The sequence below is a fragment of the Coturnix japonica genome, chromosome 2 (genome assembly GCF_001577835.2).
Source record: "Coturnix japonica isolate 7356 chromosome 2, Coturnix japonica 2.1, whole genome shotgun sequence".
NCBI classification, from domain to species: Eukaryota; Metazoa; Chordata; class Aves; order Galliformes; family Phasianidae; genus Coturnix; species Coturnix japonica.
Genome location: NC_029517.1, coordinates 79,440,445 through 79,463,494, shown reverse-complemented (window position 1 = coordinate 79,463,494; position 23,050 = coordinate 79,440,445). Strand labels below are relative to the sequence as shown.

Here is a 23,050-nt window from a genome sequence, read left to right as displayed (position 1 = left end):
CTATTTGTTATGTTTTCATGTCTTGTTGTCACCAAAAGCCTGATAGTATCTCATTGATACAAAAAAACTATTGAATGTGAATCAGCTGTACTCAAATTCTACTTCCAGAAATGTTGTGGTATTAATCAACATTAGTCTGTGAAACTGTGATATAGGAAGATTTATTTATTTATTGGAGCACCATGACAAAATATAGACCTATCCACTTGTGGTTTTCTATCATCTGTGTCTTCAGTTTTTGTGGATGTTCACTGAGGCTGGCTATCCTTGTGAAAACAGAGAAATGTCCATTAGAAGGATCTCTGAGAAGTCATCCTGTCCCACAACTCTCTCAAATCAGGACTGTTTTTCCACACCAGCTCAAGACTTCCTTGGTTTTGCCTGAGCCTTGGAAACCTTCAAGGATGGAGAGCTCAGGGCTGTGTTGCAGCATTTTTGTAATGCCTGGATGGAGCATGCATATGGCTTGCATATTCTCTTTGCTGTGTCATATGCAGTGCTGTTTGAACAGCATCACCAGTGAGGGATTGCATTTCGTGGGTCTTTCATGGCTCTTTTATGATGAGTTATCTGGGGTTGCATAAGCATAACTCTGATTTCTTGATTTCACACATTTTTAACTATAGGTTCTTCTGTCTCTTTGTTTGATGGATTATCAGTTTTTAACTATGAAAGACTGATTTAACAATTACTGTCTGTGAAAGGGTTTGGCATTATTGAGCAAAGACGATGAAAGTGGTTTGTGAAGGAGGGAGGAAAATTCACCTACTTACTTTCCAAACCAAAACAAGCTAGACCAAAGCCAGATTAGGCAATCATGCTACCTTTGAAAAAGGCTGCCTCTCCATATTTGCTCACTATTTAATTGCAAAATTTAACAAAGATGTGAGCCACCAGTTGGGAGAATTGCTTTTGAATTTTCCACTAAGAAACCAGTTTTGACTGAAACAAGAGATTGGAAATTCCCACTGCGTTTACATTTGATGTAATTCATTCCCATTTCCTTCTTAAAGCAGGCGGTAAAGGAAAGCACTTTATGGGATCTATTTCTCTGCCACATATGCTATACAAAAAAACAGCAGGTGTTCCCAGGAGAGACTATGATCGCACACTCCCTTCCTTCATTCCCATAGCGTGTCTTGTGATGCACAGCAGAAACTGTCCGTATTCAGTGTATATGCGAGTAGTCCCATTTTTTTTTTCGTGGAAAAAAGGTTTACAGGCTCAGCATTTCACTGAAGTATTGCAGTGTCTTGTGGAACCGGGAACATGGTAAGACAAGTTGTGCGGGATGTCAGCCCAATCTCTACCACTTCAAGGCCTGCTGGTTTTCTTGCAAACCTTTGTGCACCTATGGTGGCTTAGCACCAGGAGAAGCTCACTGTCTGGAGCAGGATGGAGAAGCAAGCAAATTAAGGGTTATTTTTGAGTGGCAGTGGATATACTCTATCCTTAGTGGGAGCTCATGTCACATGACTGCTCAAATTCCATTTGAAGCTTTCAATCTCTTGTGGGGGGATTAAAAAAAAAATAATTGTTTGATGGATGAAATATGATCAGTCAGGCCACCATGCAATGTATTTCATAAGATGAGTACAAGAGAAAAAAATACAGCTTCCAATCATAAAAAGATCTTTTAATAATTGCTTTGTAGGTGGTCTTTGAAGCTTTACACAATCTGGAGCCTCGTGGGTATGTTGTTGGATGGATCATAGCCATCAGTTTGCTGGTGGGAATTCTCATCTTCCTGTTGCTGGCTGTGCTCTTATGGAAGGTAAGGTAACAGATGCAACATAAACACTGAGGATGGTCCCAGGAAAAACACTTCCATTTTTCTGTGCATTTAAGGTTTGTTTGCTCAAAGAATTAAATAATTGTCCACTCAATTACAGAAGTTGTTCAGCCAACAAGAATATTTAATATCCAGGTTTTTATGAGGGACAGGGTAAGACTCCTGATGTAGAGAAGTGGAAAAATGGATTCTCTGGACTTGGCTATTGAAAAATAAAACCTTCGCTACTGTTTCAGGATGAAGGAGGATCCCTCATGAAACTACTCTCTCACACTTAAATAATTGGCACATTTTTCTGATGCCCAAGACTTGCTGATTTCATAAGAGATTTCTTGAAAATCAGGTCAATTCTTCTGAACCAGCTAAAAGATTGGGTGCATGCATAGCACAAACCACTTGGTAGCTACTGCTTTCAAGAAGTAAAGGCCTGGGAAAGAATAAAAACTGTAGGTCCCTTGGAATCCCAGGTGAGTAAAATGCATTACTTCAACGAAAGGCACCTGGACTTGTTAAAAGCCAACCTTCACACCATCTTTGATAAGATAAAATTCTTGTACCCAGACACATTTATGTAGTAACACTGGGCTGCTGCTGACAGTCAGCAGCAGCCATCTGGTGTGGGTAAGTAAGAAGGGTTAGGAACTTCAAGTATTTTCATTCCTCTGTTCCCTTTTACCAATCCATAAATTTCAAAGGCCGTGGTCAAGGTCAGGGACAGTCTTTGAGAGAAGTAAATCTTAAATGCACACATGGGAACTAGTCCAACCTGAGTTTGCTTTCCATGGCGAAGGGCCAGCAGCCTGCCTCACACTGCTGAGCCGCACATGTACTGCATGCTCTGCTCAGTGGCTGTGTGCAGACTGGAGGCCACAGCTATACTGGGCTGTATGTACAAGGACATGTCTCTTGTGCAAGGCTGTAAAAGGGATTTACAGACCTGGGCCAAAACCAGGCAGTGAGATTCTGGCAGTAGATTATACAAGTGCTTGTGTAGCTATGTTTTAGATTGTACATCTGCTTTGTAACATTATGTAGATTTTATGTGGATTATAGATTTTAAGCATTTTTATGGTCGGCTTTGAAGATTTTTACGCTGATACTGGCCAGGTCAAAATAGAAAGCGCTTTTCATTTGGAAAACAGTGTTTGACTATACTGTTGAATACCTTAAAACTTCTCTTTTTCTGACATCTGGGAAATGCTTTTACTTTCTGTGGCAAAAAGATCATAAAAAATTTAGTTAAGATGTCAGAATGAGAACGGGAAAATGTGGAATTGGATGAGGTTCAGGGTTTGCATCCTGGTGACATTTTTTAAGAAGGACTTACTGCTGATGATACCTCTACAACTCATTTTGTTTTGCTGGTTTCCTAAAGATAGAAATGTACTTAGCGAGCTGTTAGAAAATGGGCAAGGTGAAAGGAGATGCAGCTCACACCTTGAGGCTTCAAAAGAACCTGTCACAAGTTCTCTTATTGGTTGATACTAGGATGTATACACTGCTTTGTTTTCTGGCGTAATCTTGAAACTCGAGCCTTCTTGCATGTTACTGGAATCTGTCAAGAATACATGAAGAAATGGACATTTTGCTATATGAAAGCTTTGAGGGAAATACTGAATAGCAACAACAAATAATTAGAATTAATTACAGGCTTACATACAGCCCTTTCTGCATGCAGAAAGCAATGATGGAGCAAAGTAAGGTGAGATGATATCAAGAGTACGATAGCAGAGATGGCAGTCATAGCAAGGCTTCATCAGCTGCACACCATTGTTTCATTTTATGAATTTTATGATTGCTTAAGGAACAAGTGGCTTACTGTTTTGTCTTAATGAAAGGTGATTGAAAGTTTGGAGTTTCTGGTACCATCCAGATCATTTAAATCTTAGTTTGAATCTTTGGATTCTCAAATATATATAAGTAATACTTTACACTCACTGATTTCTATGTTTGTTAAAGTCACTGACAGTTTTAAAGTTGTCTGAGATAAAACTGACATGGGAAGGTCACCATCCTACAGAGGAATCTTAATTGCTTATCTGTAAATATTTGTTAGGCAAAATGGGTCAAGTGTATCCTAGAGTCATGCCTAAATTTTGCATGTAAAAAAGTCCATGATTATATATATATGTGTGTGTGTGTGTGTACAAAATATATTAGAAGTGAAGTTTTGGGTTGTTTTTTGTTTGTTTTAACTGTGGAGTGAAAAAATAGCTGTGAATTAGTTGGCGATTTGGACGCTGTAGAATTGCTAATAGATAGAAATGACACATGTTTTTAGGACAAGAGCATAAATTAAATTTTATTCTTATTAAGAAAATAGCTAGTTAAGCTGTGGTCCTGTAACATGACTTCTCACAATAAACAGAGCCAGAGAACCACATTATCAAGGAGCTGTGTTCTGGCAGCAGTGCCTGTGTCATGGCCTGGTAGGGAAGGGATGTTCTTGTTGTGTATTTGGTTGGGCCTCAGGTGTCATAACACAACAGGCAAGTTCTTGAACACAGCATTTTGCAGACAGATTGAGGAGCTGCTTTCAGTTGCAGAAAAATGTTACAATACATGTAAAAATTTCACATTATATAATGCTTGAATTAATGGTAAGTAGCAGAATGGATGTCTAGGCAGCAGTCATATTGTGGAGCCAGTGGTGGAAGTGAGTTGCGAAACAGAGATATTGTATTAATTTCAGTAACACTATCTTTTTTTCTCTGTTACATGTTTAATACAGGAGCTGGACTTCTATCTAAACTGATCCATATAGAAATTAAGTTTATTTCTGAACCTAGCCTGTACCTGTTGTATACAGTGTCTGATTTGTAGAAGAGGAAGTTCTAGAACTGTTCTACAGCTTTTGGGCTCTTGGGGTAGAGAACTAATGTTCTAGCTGTCCCTTACATTGTAAGACATTCTTCTGCTCTAACTCTTGGATTTTCGGCAGGATTGCAAACAGGAGAAAGACAAGCAGAATAGTACCCATATACGAATTCTGTTTTTTGATTATCAAAGGAATTATTGCTCTTCAGGATGTCTACCTTATATGCTAGTTGTTCTTTCCCTTTAAGTTAGAGTCTGAAGACTTTCTGTAATTTGTAGGAGAAATATTGTTAAGACAGTTTTTCATTGAGCATGCTTACACTTTGCCCAAGCTTCAGACAGGCTTGTTCCATTGAGGAACTTGAATCCTGACCTATGCTTATCTTAAGAAATCCTCACTTAAGCAGAGGCTGTACATGTGGATGTCAGTATCTCTTGGCACGGTTTTAAGGGGAGAAGCTTTGAAATGCAAAGGTGGTTATTTTCGGTTTTGTTTGTAATAAACTGTGAAGTTCCTTTGTTTTTTGTTTTTATTTTTAAGAAAAAAAGGCCAGACAAACCTAGGAAGTTTTTGTTAAAGGTGCAATTGGGTTTACTGCTTTCATGAGCCATTTAGACTCTTTTTTTCTATGTCTGCACAAGTGTCTTTGAAGGAGCCCTTGCATTCCACTGCAAGCAGTGTTTGTCATTACCTCACATATTGTTTGAGCATTTAGGAAATATCTGAAGCTATCTGAGGATAACTTGAAATAATAAGTAAATTAATAAGAAACTGTTCTTTTCCCCTTTTTGGAAGGAGACACTTTCCCTTTCTTAGGGCCTCAAACATTTTGTCTTTATTCAGTGGGCCAAAACATACAATTTGTTGTTTTCCAGCAGAGGGGAAAAAAGAAAGCCTAAACCTGCTCTCATTCTTTGCTGTTCTATGTATCTTGTATTACAAGCCTGAAGACCTTCAATTTCCCTTTCATCTACAGCTCAGGTGGCAGAGGCTAATTGCTATTTCCTGTCCTGTCCTTGTGCCATCCCCTAACCTGGTTCCTGGAGATCAGGTTTTAGAATTGTGGCTCTATAATGAAAAAAAAACCAACTTATTTTTCTTCTTCAGACCATAGACTTATGCCATTATGGCAAAAACCCCCCTTGGATTTTAGTATAGGGGAGAAGTCTAGCTTTCTGTGAGGGGAAATATGTATGTCTATAAATATATATAAATATGTCCTTCACGTAATCTTTACAGGATGAACCCTTTTCACTAAAAAAAAAAGCCTTCTGGCTTGGTGGTGTAACCCAACCGTTATCATGTCAGATATATCCATCAAATGTAGAATGTGGAGCTGGGGACAGGAGAAGCCTGTTGAAACTTAGTGGCATTCTGTATCTTTGGTGCAAGTTGCTTCTATTTGTAACTTGCATTCCTCTTCCTGTCTGCACTTGGAATTCCAAGAATAAACCAGTATGTAGTGTGGTGATACTTTAAGAGTCATAATAATTCAGATAAACAAGGCAATTGGCTCAGACTGCTATTGCATTTAATAGGGTCTGGTTATGGGAAGGGTGCATTTCAAAATCACATAATCATAGAATGGCCTGGGTTGAAAAGGACCAAAATGATCATGTAGTTTCAACCCCTCCACCATACGCAGGGCCGCCAACCACTAGACCAGGCTGCCCAGACCCACATCCAGCCTGTCCAGAAGTTGTTCCTGTCAAGATGTAGGTGTCTATATGAGCTGCCTAAGAACTTGTTAAAGAAGATATGTCTATGTTTCTCTTTTCTGTTTCTCTTTCTCATGCTTTCTTCCGTGTTTCAGTACTGTTTCTATCTCATTGTTCTCATCATCTCACTGAATCCTACCTGCAGGAGCTACATACCATAGACCATACTCAACTGTCAATTGAAAATGAAAATATTTCATTCATGTTCTCTGATGTTTGTTTTTCTGTACTTCTCAGATTGCTGCATTCTGTGGAGCTTTTGTGGTAAGCTGTGAATTTGGTTGTTGTGCTCCACAGCTTATCCATTTACATGTTTGCTTCATGTAAACTGTTACCTGCTATATAATAAGCAATCTTCTCAAGGGTACTACATGCATTTTTTTAATACATATTACTGGCTCAGTCTATCTAGAATTTGGCTTTTTTTTTTTTTTTTTTTTAATTATCTCGTTACTGCCACTACTAATTCAATCACATGATGATTAGCTTCTGTCATTGAAAACGAAACCATATTGCATCCCAAACATGTATGAATCTTCAGTGTTTTTAACAACTTGGAAACCTTGAGGGAACTGGGCAGTGGAAATGTTTGGTTATCTCTACAAATAACATTTTCCCAGGCAGATGTTCTCAAAAAACAGACAGAGCTGTGTTTTATATAGTTTCTGTTTTGAGACCAAAGTAAGTATTACTAAATATTTGTAGACCCTCAAGAGCGAAGCGGGTTCTATTTTGGCAACAGTGACTCAAATGCTTCTTTTGTTTTGTTTTTGAAGTAGGTTATTTGGATGATTGCTTTTTGAAATTTGACTAAATATTACAGCATGATTGGACATAGACATCTTTGCATTTTACTTATTCTTAGCCAAGTAAATGGTTAATGCTACTACTGTAGCTAAAACACTGCCTTCCTCTGTGGATTTGCTGGCTACCATGTAGTATTTGTTCACCTCCCACAAGAGTAGGGCTGGCAACATTTCAGTGGTAGTGTGTTCAGTACTTGTGAAATGCCTTTGTTATCTTTCTGGATAAAATGAGCTATGTAAATGTACAACAGTAATAATACCATGGCTGAGCATTCCCTCTGGTCTCAGTGTCCTCCAAATGGGAGCTCTGCTTGCCAGGTCGCTGTGAGAACATCCCAACCATTGCAGCTAAGTAGCTGTCACCACAAGAATAAATTGAACTCACTAGCAGGAGAGAGGTTGGGTTGTGGTTTGAATTGTCTTTCCAAAAAGAAGAAATACGGCCATCATTTTCAGGAGCCCAAACAAGCAAGAGTATGTGTGGAGACTGAAAAGTTGCAAATAAGTACCTAAAGTTCCAAGGCTCTCTGCTGCTGGAATACATGTGTGTTTATTGGAAGCCGTTAGCATCCCTCAGATCCAAACACCCAGAGCAGAGAAAATGTGACCTGCATAGTCTGAATTCTCTCTCCAAGCCCAGTGTCAGAGAGTGGGAAATGCTATGTTATGACTTACACCAGCCATAGCCATTTCCTCCTGGTTCAGCTAAACCTATGGAAATAATTTATTCAGATAATTATGGACATCGTACAGCTTCAATTCATATACTTTTCGCAAGTCAAGTCTATCAAAATAGGATTGTAAATCTACATTTTATTGATTCCAGAAATAGTCTTTAACATTTAGTCCTTGGATATCAAAGAAAGCCAGAAGTATTTCAGTAGTTTTTCTTTTATTTTCTTTGGAGAATAAATGGAAAATATGGATTGATGGATATCTTATATTAATTGGACTTTAAGGAAGATATGTTTAATTACTGTCCTGTCCCCTGCTGAGATAAAAGAAATCAGTATATAATAACTTGTCCAGACATATCTGCAGCAAACATTGTATTCTTTCCAGTTCTTGAGACTGATAATCACAGATGAACTTTGGATGATGGCTGTGCTCATTCTGTGACTTTTTTAAAAATAAAATACACAGTAAAATTTTGCAATGGGGGAAAAAATGTCTTTAAACCATGTGGAAGTGTTTATGGATTTTAATGTTGATTAGTTTGCTTTTTCATTAAACTTACAAGTATGCTTGCAACATCTGTCATGCAAGTTACTATACACAGTTGCAATCCTGCAAGAAGTTAATGCTTTCATTAAACTGAAGTTGCCAGAACTCAGTGCTGAAGGATCTTTCAAAGTCCAGTCACAGGAATTCTCTTTGTTTCCACAGAACAGAGCTTCCTTAGAAAAATATGTAAGTCTCTCTGAAAGTAATGCCTTCTATTTATTTCCATGGAAACTAAAACAGATACAAAGAGCACAACAATACTGTCTGATAAAGCAAGTTCTCAGCTACAAAACACTCTTTTTCAACACAGCCACCACCATTAGCTATGCATTTTTGCCAGCAGTGAAAAAGAGCCTGCATGTTGCACTTGTAAAAATCTGCACCCATGAAGGTGACCCACTGTCACCACTGCTGGAACATTTCCCCACCTCACTGGGCTCACATCCACTATTTGGCCTCCATAAACGTTCAACAAGCATCAGTGAATGTCAATGGATGCCATTTTTTCTGCATGGAGGAGTTCAGTGACACACATTTGCTTCAGATGCTCTTTAATGCAAGACAACATTTTATAGGACTGCTGTTCTGCTGCCGTCACACGGCTACAAAATGTAACAGAATATTGATGAAGAGAGGTTCAATCTCTACTGCCATACTACCAGTATCTGCCTCTGACATCATGGGTCAATGTAGTAAAATAGGAGGCATTACTTTCAGAGCAGCCCTTGTATATGCTTAAATGAATTAAATGCTAGCACTGTGTCTGAGGCAAACTAGATCTTACCTGCATGGTAAAGATATGCCAGTGGTGGAAACTACAACTGCCAGCTTTATTCTTCACCTCCTTAGCAAGCAGGTCCATTGAAAATAACAAACAACTCCTGGGAGAAAAGTTGCATGAGAGGTGGTTAGAGGAACACATCATTGATGGCTGGACATTGTGTTTAGAGTGGGGCGAGCACTTCAGTGTGGGTTTGCAACACAGTTCTAGATATGACTTGTCACATGGTGAATTCCATATTGTATGCATGAGTGACAACAGCAAGACAGGCTATATTGAAAAAATACTGAAATACTGTGTCAGACTGACTGTACTGATATCTGTCTCTAAGTGCAGTTATCACTCGAATGGGAATCTTTCATGTATATGGCTCTTCTGAATTTGCATTATCTGCTCAGAGTACTAAGCCTTACTTATATTTTTTGAAAACTTGGCTTTGGTGACAGACATAAAGCATTTGGTTACGTTAGTAGTTTATTTAATGATTGCATGGGCTAAGTTTAGCAAAAAAGAGCACATTATTTTTTCATTATTATTTCAGCCTCACAAAGTTACTGTCTGAGAAAAAATGTGTTTAAAAACCGTGCTTGTTTACTACTAAGCCATGGAAAATTGATTTCCTTTTAAAATTTATGGAGTATTACAGATCTTCACTCCAAGCACCAACAATCATATCTTGAGTCGGTTTGCCAGTCTGCACAAACGTAGGAAGTATGTTGCACCTTTTTTGTTCATTTTTCTGCATAGCAACACATATAGCAATAAACTGGGATTAGATACAGGTGCTAGATGTCAGATTCTTCCATGGTAGCATAACAGAGTGTTTGTAGAGGAGGGCTTACCATTGAGCAAACTTCTCAGCTTTTCTTTACCTTGTTTTCCCAGCTACAGATGTGTATTTATCGTTTTGTATATACATGCTCACCTGCCAACTACTTATGAAATGGTGATGTTTGAAGCATATGTATTTATCTTCTTGCATGTTTAATTGAGCAAATGAGGACCCACATTACTGAAAAGCAAAGAGGTTTGCCTCCCAGAAAGTCAGTGGAAGACTGAATAATCAAGCCAGACCGCTGGAGTCCTTATGTTACCTTAACCACAATACCATCCTTCCTCCCAAATGTATAGTTTCTCCTTAAACTCCAGCCAGTACTTATGGCTACTTTCCAAAAAGGCCTTTTCCTCTCAGGGAGGCCCAGGCATTGGCAGTTTGCCAGTCCCCAGTGGAAAAGCTGATCCACAATATCTGTTCTTGACCCTTCTGTACTGTGGCAGGGGTACTTTAATTGGGAGGAAGGAAACAGTGCATCCTCTTGGAGCTGGCTACATACCAGAATAATGCAGGGCCACGTGAACCCAAGTGCAAAGTGTTGTTTTTTTTCCCTACCTTCTTAACAGTAGTAAAATGAGATTCACATAATAAGCAGCAGCAGCAGTACCAGTCTGCTGTGCAACAATTCAGGGTGCTGCCGCCCTGCCAGCTGGTGGCACCTTCCTGGAGATGAAGCTTTTGGTCTCCCTTTAGGTGTGATAAGCTGTACATTTTTTGAACTTTTTAGTTCTTTCTGAAGGGCCACAAAGTAAATGGCTCAAGCCTATGCCTAGGCTAAAGAGATGGGGTAGTAAAAGATTTCTGATGTAAATCCAGACTGTAGCTGTTCAGATATGACTGCACTGTGCTTACTGTAGTGAAGTAACTGTATAATAAAGATGGGTTGTGAATAAGGCACTGAACCCAAATAATCCAGGTGTTGTTCAGTGGGAGATTGCTTCAGTGACTCTTTTATTTCTGTTTTATTTCTGTGCTACAAATATTGTTTTATTTCTGTGCTACAAGTACATCAGTACTTCACTCTCTTTTTTCTTGTTGCTTTACACTGTGGTCAATATAATCCGTTAGAAGACATTTGTCAGAAGCTCTGTGCTGATAAAAGTCAATACTTCTTCGCGTGCAGCTTAGTATATCAGGATATGGTAGAAATGTAGTTAAAAATTTATACCTTGTTGATTGACATTAGTGGCAAAGGTCTCCGATAATATTATAGATTCTGTTTGAACATTGTTCACAAACCTGTATTCCTTCTTCAGTTACAGTCTGCAAACACTAGTGTACTAAAGTCAGGTTATAGTATTATTTTACAGGAGGATCTAGCTGCTCTTACCTTGTTTCTTAATGCATGATGATAATGAGAAAAAGACTGGATTAAAGAAATACGTAATCTAACCATTCTTCTATAGCCCACATTTAAATTTATTTCTCTCTTTATTAGTCTGGGACAGAGACTGGCCTGTGGAGGTGCAGATTGGAGGGCAGAAAATAGCAGCAGAAAAAAAGACAGTAATTTGTCATGATGTTAACACTACAGAATTATTATGGCTGGGATGTTCAGTTTGTGTGAGTGCTTGAAGAATGCATCTTTGCGCAAGTGTTACGAGTGATTTTAAATGATTTAGAACTGACATGGCAGCAGAAGGGAGTTGTGAATGTTAGTGAAAGAGACTTTGAATACTCAAGATTTGAATACTCAAGACTTGACAGTGCTGTCGTGTGACAAGATATAACTTCACACTAACAGGTGTAATTCCCCAGACTAAAAGAAACACAGATTTTCTGTTGCTTTGTTATTCTGTTTTGCCAGAAAGACACTTTCTGCTCAGAATATACTGTAGATGGCAGTAAGGTTTTGCGAGAAAAAAGGTACAAAGGCTGGAATAACTCACTTAAGAATAAGTGTAAAATCTATGAGTGGTTTTAAGGTTTTGAATCTAAGCTCCTTATTTACAGCAGCTCTAATACTTATTTGCAGACAGTTCTGTCAGTCTCTCTTTTCCTGGTGCAAGGCATCTATCCACTGGGAGTGACAATAATAGCCCCAGGATTTTGGGACTGTCCCTATATTTCAGAACACTTCAACATCCCTCTTTGTCCTCCCTTATCTCCACACATAGAAAATGTCATAGCATGTCATGTCTGGTGAGTTCTGTCAGGGTTCAGAGTAAAGGATGAGACAAGCTGAGTAGTGCCCCACTGTTGATAACTTTTTTTTCAGCCACACTGACCCAAAAGGCCCAAAACTAAGGGCCTCTTCAGCCTTCTTAGATCATTTTGACCCATCTCTGACTAGGGTTTGCTTTTTTCCTGCATTGCCTTTGGTAGCTGACTCCTCTTCTTCCATTATATACCTTTATCTTCCTATGGTACTCTCACCTTGACTCCTATAATAAGGTTCTCCTATTGCTCTTCATCTGATAAGTGCCTTCCCATGGCACAAGTTTGTTGATCAGAGTATTGCCATCAGTCCTTTCCTTGCCTGCGGTGCTGTGCACTTGCACATTGCATGGTGGGGTCGCAGACCTGGGCTTGACTGGTCCTTTGCCATTTTCACCCATGCATATGTACATACATGCATGTGTCTGTCTTTATGGAAAGCAAAAAGTGGGAGAACTGATCAATATGAGAGAATCACGGACCATGAATCAGGTTGGAAGCCTTTGCACTGGTCCATTGAAAATGCCTCTACTACAAATGCCATTACAGCAGTCCTCCTGCTATAGCTGGTGATCTCTCCTCTTTACCCTGTTTGAAATCTAGACTGAGTCTCAGTTATCCTCACTGGGATTTATGAGTTCTCTTAAGGGCCTTAACATTAGTACAAAAAATGCCTGAGGTGATAGGTCTCTGATGTCACTCCTACCCCAGTGAACCGATACAGTATATCCTCTGTATCCATGTTGCACCATTTCTCTTGCTTTTATCTATGTGTCATCCTCCTTATTGCCCCTTCTCCAGCATGTTAAACTCACTTCTTCTTTCCAGCTTGCCACAGGCACTTGTCTGCCATTGCCATATGGGTTAATATTGCTGTCATTCTTATTGAAATCTGTTTGTTGTAAGGAGATGGATATGTGCACTGTGTGTTCTCTTGTGAAGACATGGTAATGTTGTGATTACTTTGCAGCCATCACAAAAAAAAAAATAATAAATCTGATGATCAGAAGGATTCTGTCTCATTAACTAGAAACATGCTATGTTGACCCTAAGGAACAGTATCCCATAACAAAGAATACCCTTGCCTTTTAGGGATGGCAAATCTAACTGATCCTGAACACTACTTTTAAAATGTCCAATAAAAAATCCTTATGGTCCAGTTTCTCATTTCTGTTGCATTTAAATTAAGCTCTCTACTTAATTTTGAATCATCCACAACACTTGCAGCCAGTGAATGTACCCAGCTTCACAGTGGAATCACCTGTAGATGCAGGATTTCATGCTTCATTAATTTTTATTCAGGTATTCAGCTCATTTTTTTTGCCCTAATGAAAAGCTATACAAAAGCATTAGGTATCCAGTAATGAAATAGTAAAATACCAAAACTATCATAACCAACTTTCAAAGATAATTCCTGAAGCAGATGTTCACAAACAGACAATTTTTATTAAAATAACAGTGGGAGTTTGCTTTTGTTTGTTTGGCCCTAGAGGAAATTAAAAAGCCTTTCTATAATTTTGATTATAACTTCAAGTGAGGATTTTATTGAACCAAGGATGTTGTAGCATGAAGGATGGAAACCTTAGGGGTTTAAAACCTGTTTTTAAAAGCTACAAATTGAACTTCTCTTGTTAATCTTAGGAAACCAAGTCCCCTGGCAGTTTTATTTTCAGTGTGCAGAAGTTGTAGGTCTGTTACAAAACCTGATAATACAAAAATGGCACCCACTTCTTTAACACATCTGCTCCCTGACCATATGTAAGGTGTATTTGCAGGTTCCCAAGACTAAACTAAGTACCTACAGCGAATCCCTCTGGTAGAAACATGGCGACAGCAGAGGAGGAAGGAGGTTCTAATTTATTAATTTTCTTACCAATAAAATAATTCTCTGAAGTCTCCATATTGGAGAGTGAAAATCTAAGGAGAAACGCTGTTATTAGCTTTAAGTCTCTGTTGATTGAAAAGTATGCTGGCATCAGTAGGATTTTACTAAGATTTTATGATCACAGAATCAAAGAACTGTTTAGGTTTGAGAAGGCCTTAAAGTTCATTTAGTTCCAGCCCTCCTGTAATGTGTAGGATTCTCAGTGGTGACAGGTGACAGGATGAGGGGAAATGGCCTAAAATTGTGCCAGGGTAGGTTTAGGTTAGATGTCAGGAAAAACTTCTTTACAGAAAGGGTTGTTAAGCACTGGAATGGGCTCCCCAGGGAGGTGTTTGAGTCACCATCCCTGCATGTGTTTAATAACCATTTGTATGTGGTGCTCGGTGACATGATTTAGCAGAGAGTTAGGGTGGTATGGTTAGGTTGATGATCTTTAAGGTCTTTTCCAACCTGAGTGATTCTGTGATCAGGCTGCCCAGGGTCTCATCCAACCCAGCCTTGAATGTCTCTGGAGCAGCATGTTCCAGTATCTCACCACCCTCTGAGGAAAGAATTTATTCATAACGTTTAACTCCCCTCTTTTAATTTAAAGACATCTTCTCCCCCCCTCCCCCCCCCCATGTCCTATCAAAATGTTGCCTTCTTGAGGTCTTATTCTCAGAATACATCCTTTGCACTTGTATACCTGTAGTGGAAAGTAAAGTGTAAAGTGTAGTGAAAGTGAAAGTGTAGTGCAAAAAAATAGTAGTAATGGTGTTTTTTTGCTACAGGAGATAGAAGTTTATTTATTTATGTATTTATTGAGGGGGTGGGGGGAGAGGGGTCAGGGAGCAAGTTTGAAGAACAGAAAACTAGTTAAACTCTTAAATTCCTTTTTCTGTGTTCGTGATAACACTATTCTTAAAGACACTGGGAGGTGAGGAAGTCCTGGCTCTTCAAAACTTTGACAATATCCTCCTTGTGAGAACATGAAACAGAAAGACCATTATCAGTGTGTTTTCATGTACTGTAGCAGATAAAGCTTTACTTGTGATGGTTGAGCAAGAGATTGTGTTCATAGTTTGTGCGCAAGACTGAATAAACCTCTTTTCAGGTCTGACTTCAGTATGTGTCATGGCCTCTGTAAGGTCATAGGACCAATCTCTGTAAAACTGAGATCACAGGTATCTATATCTTTTGCACAGAAGCTGAATATTGGAGGTAAGGGATGCTGTGAAGGTGATGTGTGCCTGCTGTCATTTTGCCATGAATTATACATGCAGCTGGGGCTCACTTGTCAGGTCCTGAGGCTGGATGTCAGGGTGAAGGTCTTTACCAAGAGATTGGTGAGGTGCTGGAACAGGCTGCCCAGAGAGGCAGGATGCCCCATCTCTGGAGGTGTTCAAGGCCAGGTTGGATGGGGCCCTGGGCTGCCTGGTCTAGTATTAAATATGGAGATTGGTGGCCTTGCATGCAGAGGTTGTGTTGGAGCTTGATGATCTTTGAGGTCCTTTCCAACCCAAGGCATTCTGTGATTCTACAAATTGCAAAGCTGTGCTGGATGAGCACACTCATCAGTTTAAACAAGCTGTCTTCCAGAACCTCGTGGGTTAAAATATACTTGAAGAAAATTTAAAGTTACTAAAGAACTGAAACTAGAAAGTTCAACTTAACAGAAACTTAGCAGTGACAAAACAGCACAAACAATCCTACATATTGCCAGTTTGGGAGTAAAGGATGGCAATAACTAACCGATAGAAGAATACTAAAGCATTGTGTTTTACTCAGCAGGAGTTAAGAAAACAGGTTTGGAGTGGTAGGAGTTATATAAATGTTTAACCATGATGAACAAAATATTGATTCAGTTGTCTCCATGGTGCACTGCTGAGTTTGAGAAGTTATTTTTGAATACTTACCAAAGTATATTAAAATAATTGTGTTAATCTGAAAGGGAAAAGTTACTAAAAAGAACAGGAATATAAGAGTTTATATACAAACTGAAATGAAAACTGCTAGCTTTTTATTTTATTTTATTTTATTTTGTTTTTCCCAGCAATCACAAGGGTCTAGAGAATAAGAATAGGCCTTACAGCAGTTTGAACACTTGGGAAGATGTTACTGTTGCTCGTCTGCATTTTGTAAGATCAGACTTCTGGTTTGCCTTATGACCTCATGCAGCTGTTAGGAAAAAGACAAGGGAAATCATCTAGCAGAAAGGAGAATCTGAAGCTACCTGTTTGTTCCAAAGCATCTGAACACAGATTATCATTAAGTAGAAAATTTGAGATCAAAATTTAGATTACTGGTATGAAGAGGGGAATACCTATAGTTATTTCTATGGCTGATACTTCTGGAAATATGGGAGCTGAAGTAACATCTTCAGAACCATGATGTAGTACCAGCAATAGAATGTGTTGGCTTTTGTGAAATAGTTTTTTAAAAGGCTGGAGGTGGTCTTACTGAATTCCTCTGATTTCTTTTGTTTCATGCATTTGTGGACACTTGAGAGCACAGTTCGTAAAACTCCAGCATCATTGACCTGGAACCTAAGAGCTAGCTTGTACTTTAGGTTAGATCCAAACTTTACGTTATTCTTTATTTGATACCAATAAACCTGTATCTACCTTTTCTGATCTATGTTTATTAGAAATATTTGGAGTTTTCTTTTGTAGTTTTTGTTCATGTAAGAGGACTTAGAGTAGTTGAACTATATGGAGCAGAGGACTTGTGAAGATTTGGGACACAGTTTGATCTCATATTGGTGTAAATGCGGAGCTATGATTCCAGGCTTAGAAATCAGACATTCACATTGGTGCTGTTTTCTTTCTTTTTCACAACATTTTCTGACAACGTAAGTTTCTATTTAATGATACTGTTACTTACCACCATAATCTCTTTTTGATTTGCAGATGGGTTTCTTCCGCCGGAGGTACAAAGAAATTATTGAGGCTGAAAAGAACAGAAAGGAGACTGAAGATAGTTGGGACTGGGTCCAGAAAAATCAGTGAACTGCCCTGGAGAAGGGAAAGCCCAGTCGTGACATGTGCTTGCTTGCCCAATGGTCCTGCTCTCGTATCTTCCATATGTGGAAGAAGGAATCTTCTCCAGATTTTTCGGAGGCCCTGTTGATGCTGTGTCTTTATCACTCTTAACAAGCTAGGAAACATATCCTGAGGCAACCACTGTGGCCATGTCAGGTGACTGGAGCTATTTACACTTCATTTTAGAGCTGAACTTTGAACTTCGGTAACCAAGCTGCAGTGCAGAGCAATATTTATGAATCCAACTATGTGGTATACCCTCAGGGGAAGACTGTTACCTAAAAATATTTTTTATAAATATAAGCTTTTTATATTGACCATGTCTTTATATTTGTATCGATGTTTTATAGTTTCTATTGAATAGCTATATAGTTCACTCAAGCACTGATATCTGGCTAAATCATTGGGAATACATACATGTGTATATAAATCTTATTGTACTTTTAAACTTCAATGCAAGAGAGAATATTTGCAGTTTAAAATAGCTGAAAACCTCATATGCTTAGTTCACAATGCTTGGTAATATTGTATATAGACCATTTAATGGCAATAAGCCAAAATATTTTCATTGTCTCTTTTTTTTGAGTTGAATTTGGTGTTTGATTTATAAACTGAAGAACCTGAAGTGTTGTACATATGTGATGTTTTGTATACGAGTCTATCCTTCACTGACCTGAATGGGAAGGGATGAAAATGCATCCTCAGTAACATGTAGCAAGACTTGTAGTTCACCTTGTATTGCTGAAGAAAGCATAACATGTTTTCATTTGGGATTTTTTCTCTTGCAGTCTCTAGTATTTTAATAACAGTCTGGGACTGGACAATTGAGATACCAAAAGGGTATAATTTGACCAACTACCATGGCATTGGTAAATTCCTTGGAATTTAATTTTTTTTTTAATGGAGCCATATTTAATGTTAAAAAGGATGTTTTTAAGCTGCTGTTAAGTCGTGAGCTGTTGCTGTCAAAGCAAGTGATTAGTTGATGCAAGCTGTAACAATCATACCTGTCTTGTGAGTTTTCTACATGAGTCGCGGTGTTTATGTAATATTTTTAGGAGAGATAAGTAGATGGAATCATTAAAATGTTGTTTGGATCTTGAGATTGCCTATTTGGGTGTTCCTAGAATAGAATGTACAAGGGATTTAAATTGAAAGAGGGGAGATTTAGGTTAGATTTTAGAAAAAAAATCTTTACTCAGTGTGTGGTGAATCAATGGAACGTGCTGTCCAGAGAAGCTGTAGATGCCCCATCTCTGGAGGTGTTCAAGATCAGGTTGAATGAAGCCCTGGGCAGTCTAATGTAGTAGCTGGCCACCATGCACATTGAAGGGGAGCTCACTGATCTTTAAGGTCCGTTCCAACCTAAGCCATTTTATGACTCTATGATTCTGTGAATGTCATTCTTCATTAAGCATTAGGAAGGAAATTTAGTCAAGGTGCAGATGTTACTGAATCTCACATTGACACTTTATTCATTAATAATTCTTTAGAAAATTAAGTGTTGAATTGAAAAACATGGAATAGTAATTAATTCAGCCATGTATCTTCAAAAAACTCCTGAGTTTCTGAATAGAAACAGTGGGTCTTTATGGGGCTTGGTTTTACATTCTACTTGTACTTTGCACCTTGTGTAAATAAGAATTGTAATGTTCGTATAAAATTAATATAAGGGAAAGGATGATGAAGCTCTATAGTAGTAGACGAGAGAATAACAGGAATGAATAGTGGCAGGATAGGTCTTGCATTAGAGTAATGTATAAGAACTGCTGGGCATTTGGAAACATGAATGTAGAACACACACGAGAAGTCTGTTTGAGAACATGCCTTATCCTTGCTCTTCCTTGTAAATTCATTATGGCTTCATATTTTAAAAAATTAACCTGTTTCCTGTTTGTTCCTCCTACTCTCCCAGTGGCTTTAAGTGCCTGCTATTACTACAGTATTGATCAATGTTTGTTAATTAAACTATCTGCACCCATTAGGCAGGAAATGGTTTCTAAGCGAATGAAGAGTATCGATTCAATGGTTAATATATATATAAACCCTCTTAGTCTATTTGATTATCTTCCTTAAGAATCATTGTTGCTTTGAAAGATTTGGTCTTGCAAGTGATCATTTAGTGAAATATTCTGGAAATAATACCTAAGTTCTTATTATCATCACTCTTAGCTTCCCAGTAGTTCTGTTGACACAGTTGCTTTTGTTTCTATATGTATAATCTTCATAATTCTTCTCTTTTTTTGTAATTCAAATTCCAGCATAGCTCTTTGCATAGTTCCAGTTAAGACAGTGAGATTTGACAATGAACCATATCAATGCTAATATTAATATCCTGTTGATGCTCCTTTCCACTCCAATAAGAAACAGAGGAAAACTCGAGCAAACCAAAGAACCCACTGATAGTTGGTTGCAATTCCAGAAATCTTATGAAAATGTAGCATAACTCAGGAATTATAGAAAACTGTTGTGCTGTGGTTCGGCTGTGGGTTTTTGTTGTTGTTGTTTTTTAAATTAAAAAAAAACAAAAAACAAAAAACAAATTAACTAAATCAGTGCAATTGTATCAAAATGTATAGACCTGGTTACTTTGGAAATCACTTCTAGGGCTCTGGAAGTTGTCATGAGTCAGCCACTGGTTTAGTCCCTTTGCGCTGTGATGTTCACCTTGCAGAGCTGGTGGAAGTCACTGTTTAGGTTCTCTCTAGTTAATCCAGTTTGGGACTAAGTCATCATTTGTCTTGGACAACTTCATTTAAAGGTTTGCTGAATAGTCATTGGTTTTGGCTTTGTTCTCTTCCTACTTTGTGCTGGCTCTAAGCTGTGCAGTGCTGGCTCTAAAGTGGAAGCTTGGAAGTGGGGCAGTGTAATTTTCAAACATGTGATCTAGCACCTGAGAGATATTTTGTTTTAGCTCTAAAGCCATGTGTAGGATGTTGTCTTACCAAGAGTACTCTTGAAGTTGCTTCTAGGGCAGGAAGAGAGCAATCTCATAAAAAAAAAAAATCATCTGAAAGAAAAGAAAAAGGAACAAAAGGGCTCATGTATTCTGATGCAGTCATTGATATGCCATGGTACTTGGCCATTATTGTTAATAAAAGCAGAAGATATGTTTTTCTGAACAAACCTCAGTTTTTAATTTACTCAAATGCAACTAGGAAATCACTTGCATTATCTGAGAGAGAAATTGAGACTGTTGTGAACCCAATGCCCATTACCCAATCCTTTCAGAGTGGGTAAACTCTTTTTTGTAAAGCCTAAACTACCAGATAAGGACAACACTTTCTAACTTGTTGCATGAACATGGAGGATCCTCCCATCATGTCAGTGAAGTGCAAGTAATTTAGCTTGCTGAAAGCAACAGTTGCACGAAGATTGTGTTTGGCAATATTTAGTACTGACTTTCTTGAATGTCTTTTCTTTATAGGCACATTTTGGAGTCTTGCACAAGTTTCAAGCATAATATCCATGTGATGTGGGAATGTATAACCTTGCTTTCTCTAAAGGATTAACAGTGTCATAGAACTGATTTCTATGCGTGTCCAAATCTGTGCAGATGCTACAGTTTCTTGAATATAAATAAAAGTGGGATTTGGTTCACTTGCTGTACATTGATTAAACTGGGGTGAAGACTGTAATGACTTTTGGAGTGTGGTCTGCATACGCAGTGGGGTACCCATATCATTGTCACTCCTTTTTCTTAGAATGTCACTCCTTATATATTGTAAAATTCTATGGTTCTTTTTTTTTTTTTTTGAGAAATTGTGGTTGGAAGAATGTGTTCACTCTTACTGATGTCACCTGTATTTAGAAGCTCGTGATCACCTGTATTCTAATTCACTTGCACTGTTTTGGAAATGTCAGGTTTACAAAAATACAACTTTTTGGAATAAAAAGTGGCTGCAAAATTATCCTGATAATCCCATTTTCTCACTCATTGTCCATGTCCAACTCAAGTCTATTTTCTATGAAGAGGGTGAGACACTTTGACATGTATGTTTGAGTGAATAATAGGTATTTCTAATACCCGTTAAGAGGTTCTGTCAGTGTTTTCTCATCATTCTGAAGATAGGTGTAACCTCACTGGTAACATGTGAAGTGACCTGAAAATGCATACAAAACTGAAAATTGCATGTGAAGTATCAGTATTCTTCTCTGTTCTCTGGTTGGGGTTTTAGTTTGTTTTATTTTGGTTTTTTTGTGGAGTCTCTCTACATAAGTTCTTAGATTTTCTCTAGCCATAGAGAAATCACTTGTTTCCTCAGCATTATGCTGACAGCTAAGTAACCAAGAACAGGCAGAGCAAGGTTGAGCCTTAACCTGTGGTTCAGCACCTATGTACTTTTGGAAGCCCATGGTACTACGATTGCCCCAAGCAGGTGTGGCTCCTGGCATGGAAGGGGGCACCTCCATAGTAAAAACAAATGTTCTCAATCAGGAAAGCTTCTTTCAGCTGAGAGAAAACAACGCTGGGTGAATGGAGCAGGATGCTGCCTCAGACAGGAATCTTCAAGGTGTAAGTGTCTCATTACAAGACCTTTTTAAACTCCATCTGACCAGAGAGAAATACCCCTCCATTCACAGTCATGCTTTATTCATGTCATCATTTTTTGGCAGTACATACATTTGTGAACAACTATTTTCAAGGATGAAGAGTATTCCATCAAAAATCTCTGATGAGAGCTCTCCTTGAGAGCTCACTGGAAATGACAGCCACTGCCATTGAAGCAAGGAGATGCCAAAAACAGGGTCAAACATCCCATTAGTTCAATGGTTTTGTTGCTCTTTGTTTTTTCACTTTAATAAAGAATACATATAAAAGAAGTCATGTTTTAGTGGTGCTAATGCCTTTTTATCATAGTGCAGCCCTTGTGTTGTGAAAGCAATAGCTTCCTGAGGAAAGAGCATTGCAGAGCTGATGCTGCCCTCTGTGGGGCTCCATCGCCTTTTTGCTTTGCAGTGAGCAGAGAACACTGGTCTGGTGCATTGTGTGATTCTATGTGCTGCCTTGGATCCGAGTGGCTTTCAAGAACCTCTTAGGACTTCCATAGTATAGTTAGTGGCTTTGCTTTAGAAAATGGTGAAGTTTCAAAACCAAAAGCTTTTACTGATTTATTTCTGCAGGTTTTGCCAAGAAGGAAAAAAAAAAAAAAAAAAAAATAGACCAAAACTAGATCAAACTCAAGAAAAGGAGAATGTTCTTTTGGCATGGAAAAAAAGCTCATTTGATACGTGCTGCTCAGCCAGGGCCTGGAGCTGGAGGAACGTTTTGCTGCCTGCAGCAGCCTGCTCTAGGACTAGGGTAATGGGCTCCTCTGAAAGAGCTTCTCCATTTAGTATATACATCCAGTGTGAAAGGAACGTGTGCCATTTCCCCACAGCTTTTGTGTCTGTTGGGATGGATAGTTGCTTAGGTAATGTGCTTTGCTTTTGATTAAATTTTTTAGTGCCAGAGTGATTGAGGAAAATATTGAGGGGATCAGTAAATACACAAACTAGACCTTACGCTCCACTCACCCTGCTTGATTTGCTACCAGAATTAAGATACTAAGACAAAGGCACCTAGTTTGTGAAGACTGAGCAGCACAAATGGATTTAAAGTTATATGGCTACCCGCTCCTGTACATACCAAAAGAAAACACATCTGAGGTTCAGTTTAAATAGCTGCAAATGGAGATATTTCTTTCTAATTCTTTTTGACAGAAGAGAGGTGAAATAGTAGGGAAAAAAATGAATCATAACAAAACAGTGATGGAAATTAGTTTTTCATTGCCATGCTATAATTTCCTGTGACTACCTAAGAAGATCTATTTATGAATTTCCAGCACATTTCTTCTTTGTTTTTTATGTAGTTATTGCCATTTTAATGTTTGAACTTGTAGATGTACAATGCTTTTGTAAGTTAACCAGCAGCTCAACTGCTGTGAAGAATCAGAAATTAATGACGTAGAAACCCTGAGCACAGAGTTCCCTGCTGCAGACGTATATTCAGATACTATGTACTGGTTTTCATG

The 23,050-nt window shown here is 38.4% G+C and overlaps 1 protein-coding gene across 1 annotated transcript in view; it reads left to right on the top strand.

Moving 5' to 3' along the window:
- The window catches only part of LOC107309897 (integrin alpha-9-like), a 107,965-nt gene extending 87,018 nt beyond the window's left edge, over positions 1–20,947 (top strand). The window contains exons 12-13 of the mRNA XM_015855068.2: positions 1,655–1,774; positions 16,905–20,947. Of these exons, the coding sequence (XP_015710554.2) occupies positions 1,655–1,774; positions 16,905–17,003 (219 nt within the window). The 3' untranslated portion in view covers positions 17,004–20,947. The remainder of the gene's footprint in view (positions 1–1,654; positions 1,775–16,904) is intronic.
- Positions 20,948–23,050: the final 2,103 nt, after the last annotated feature.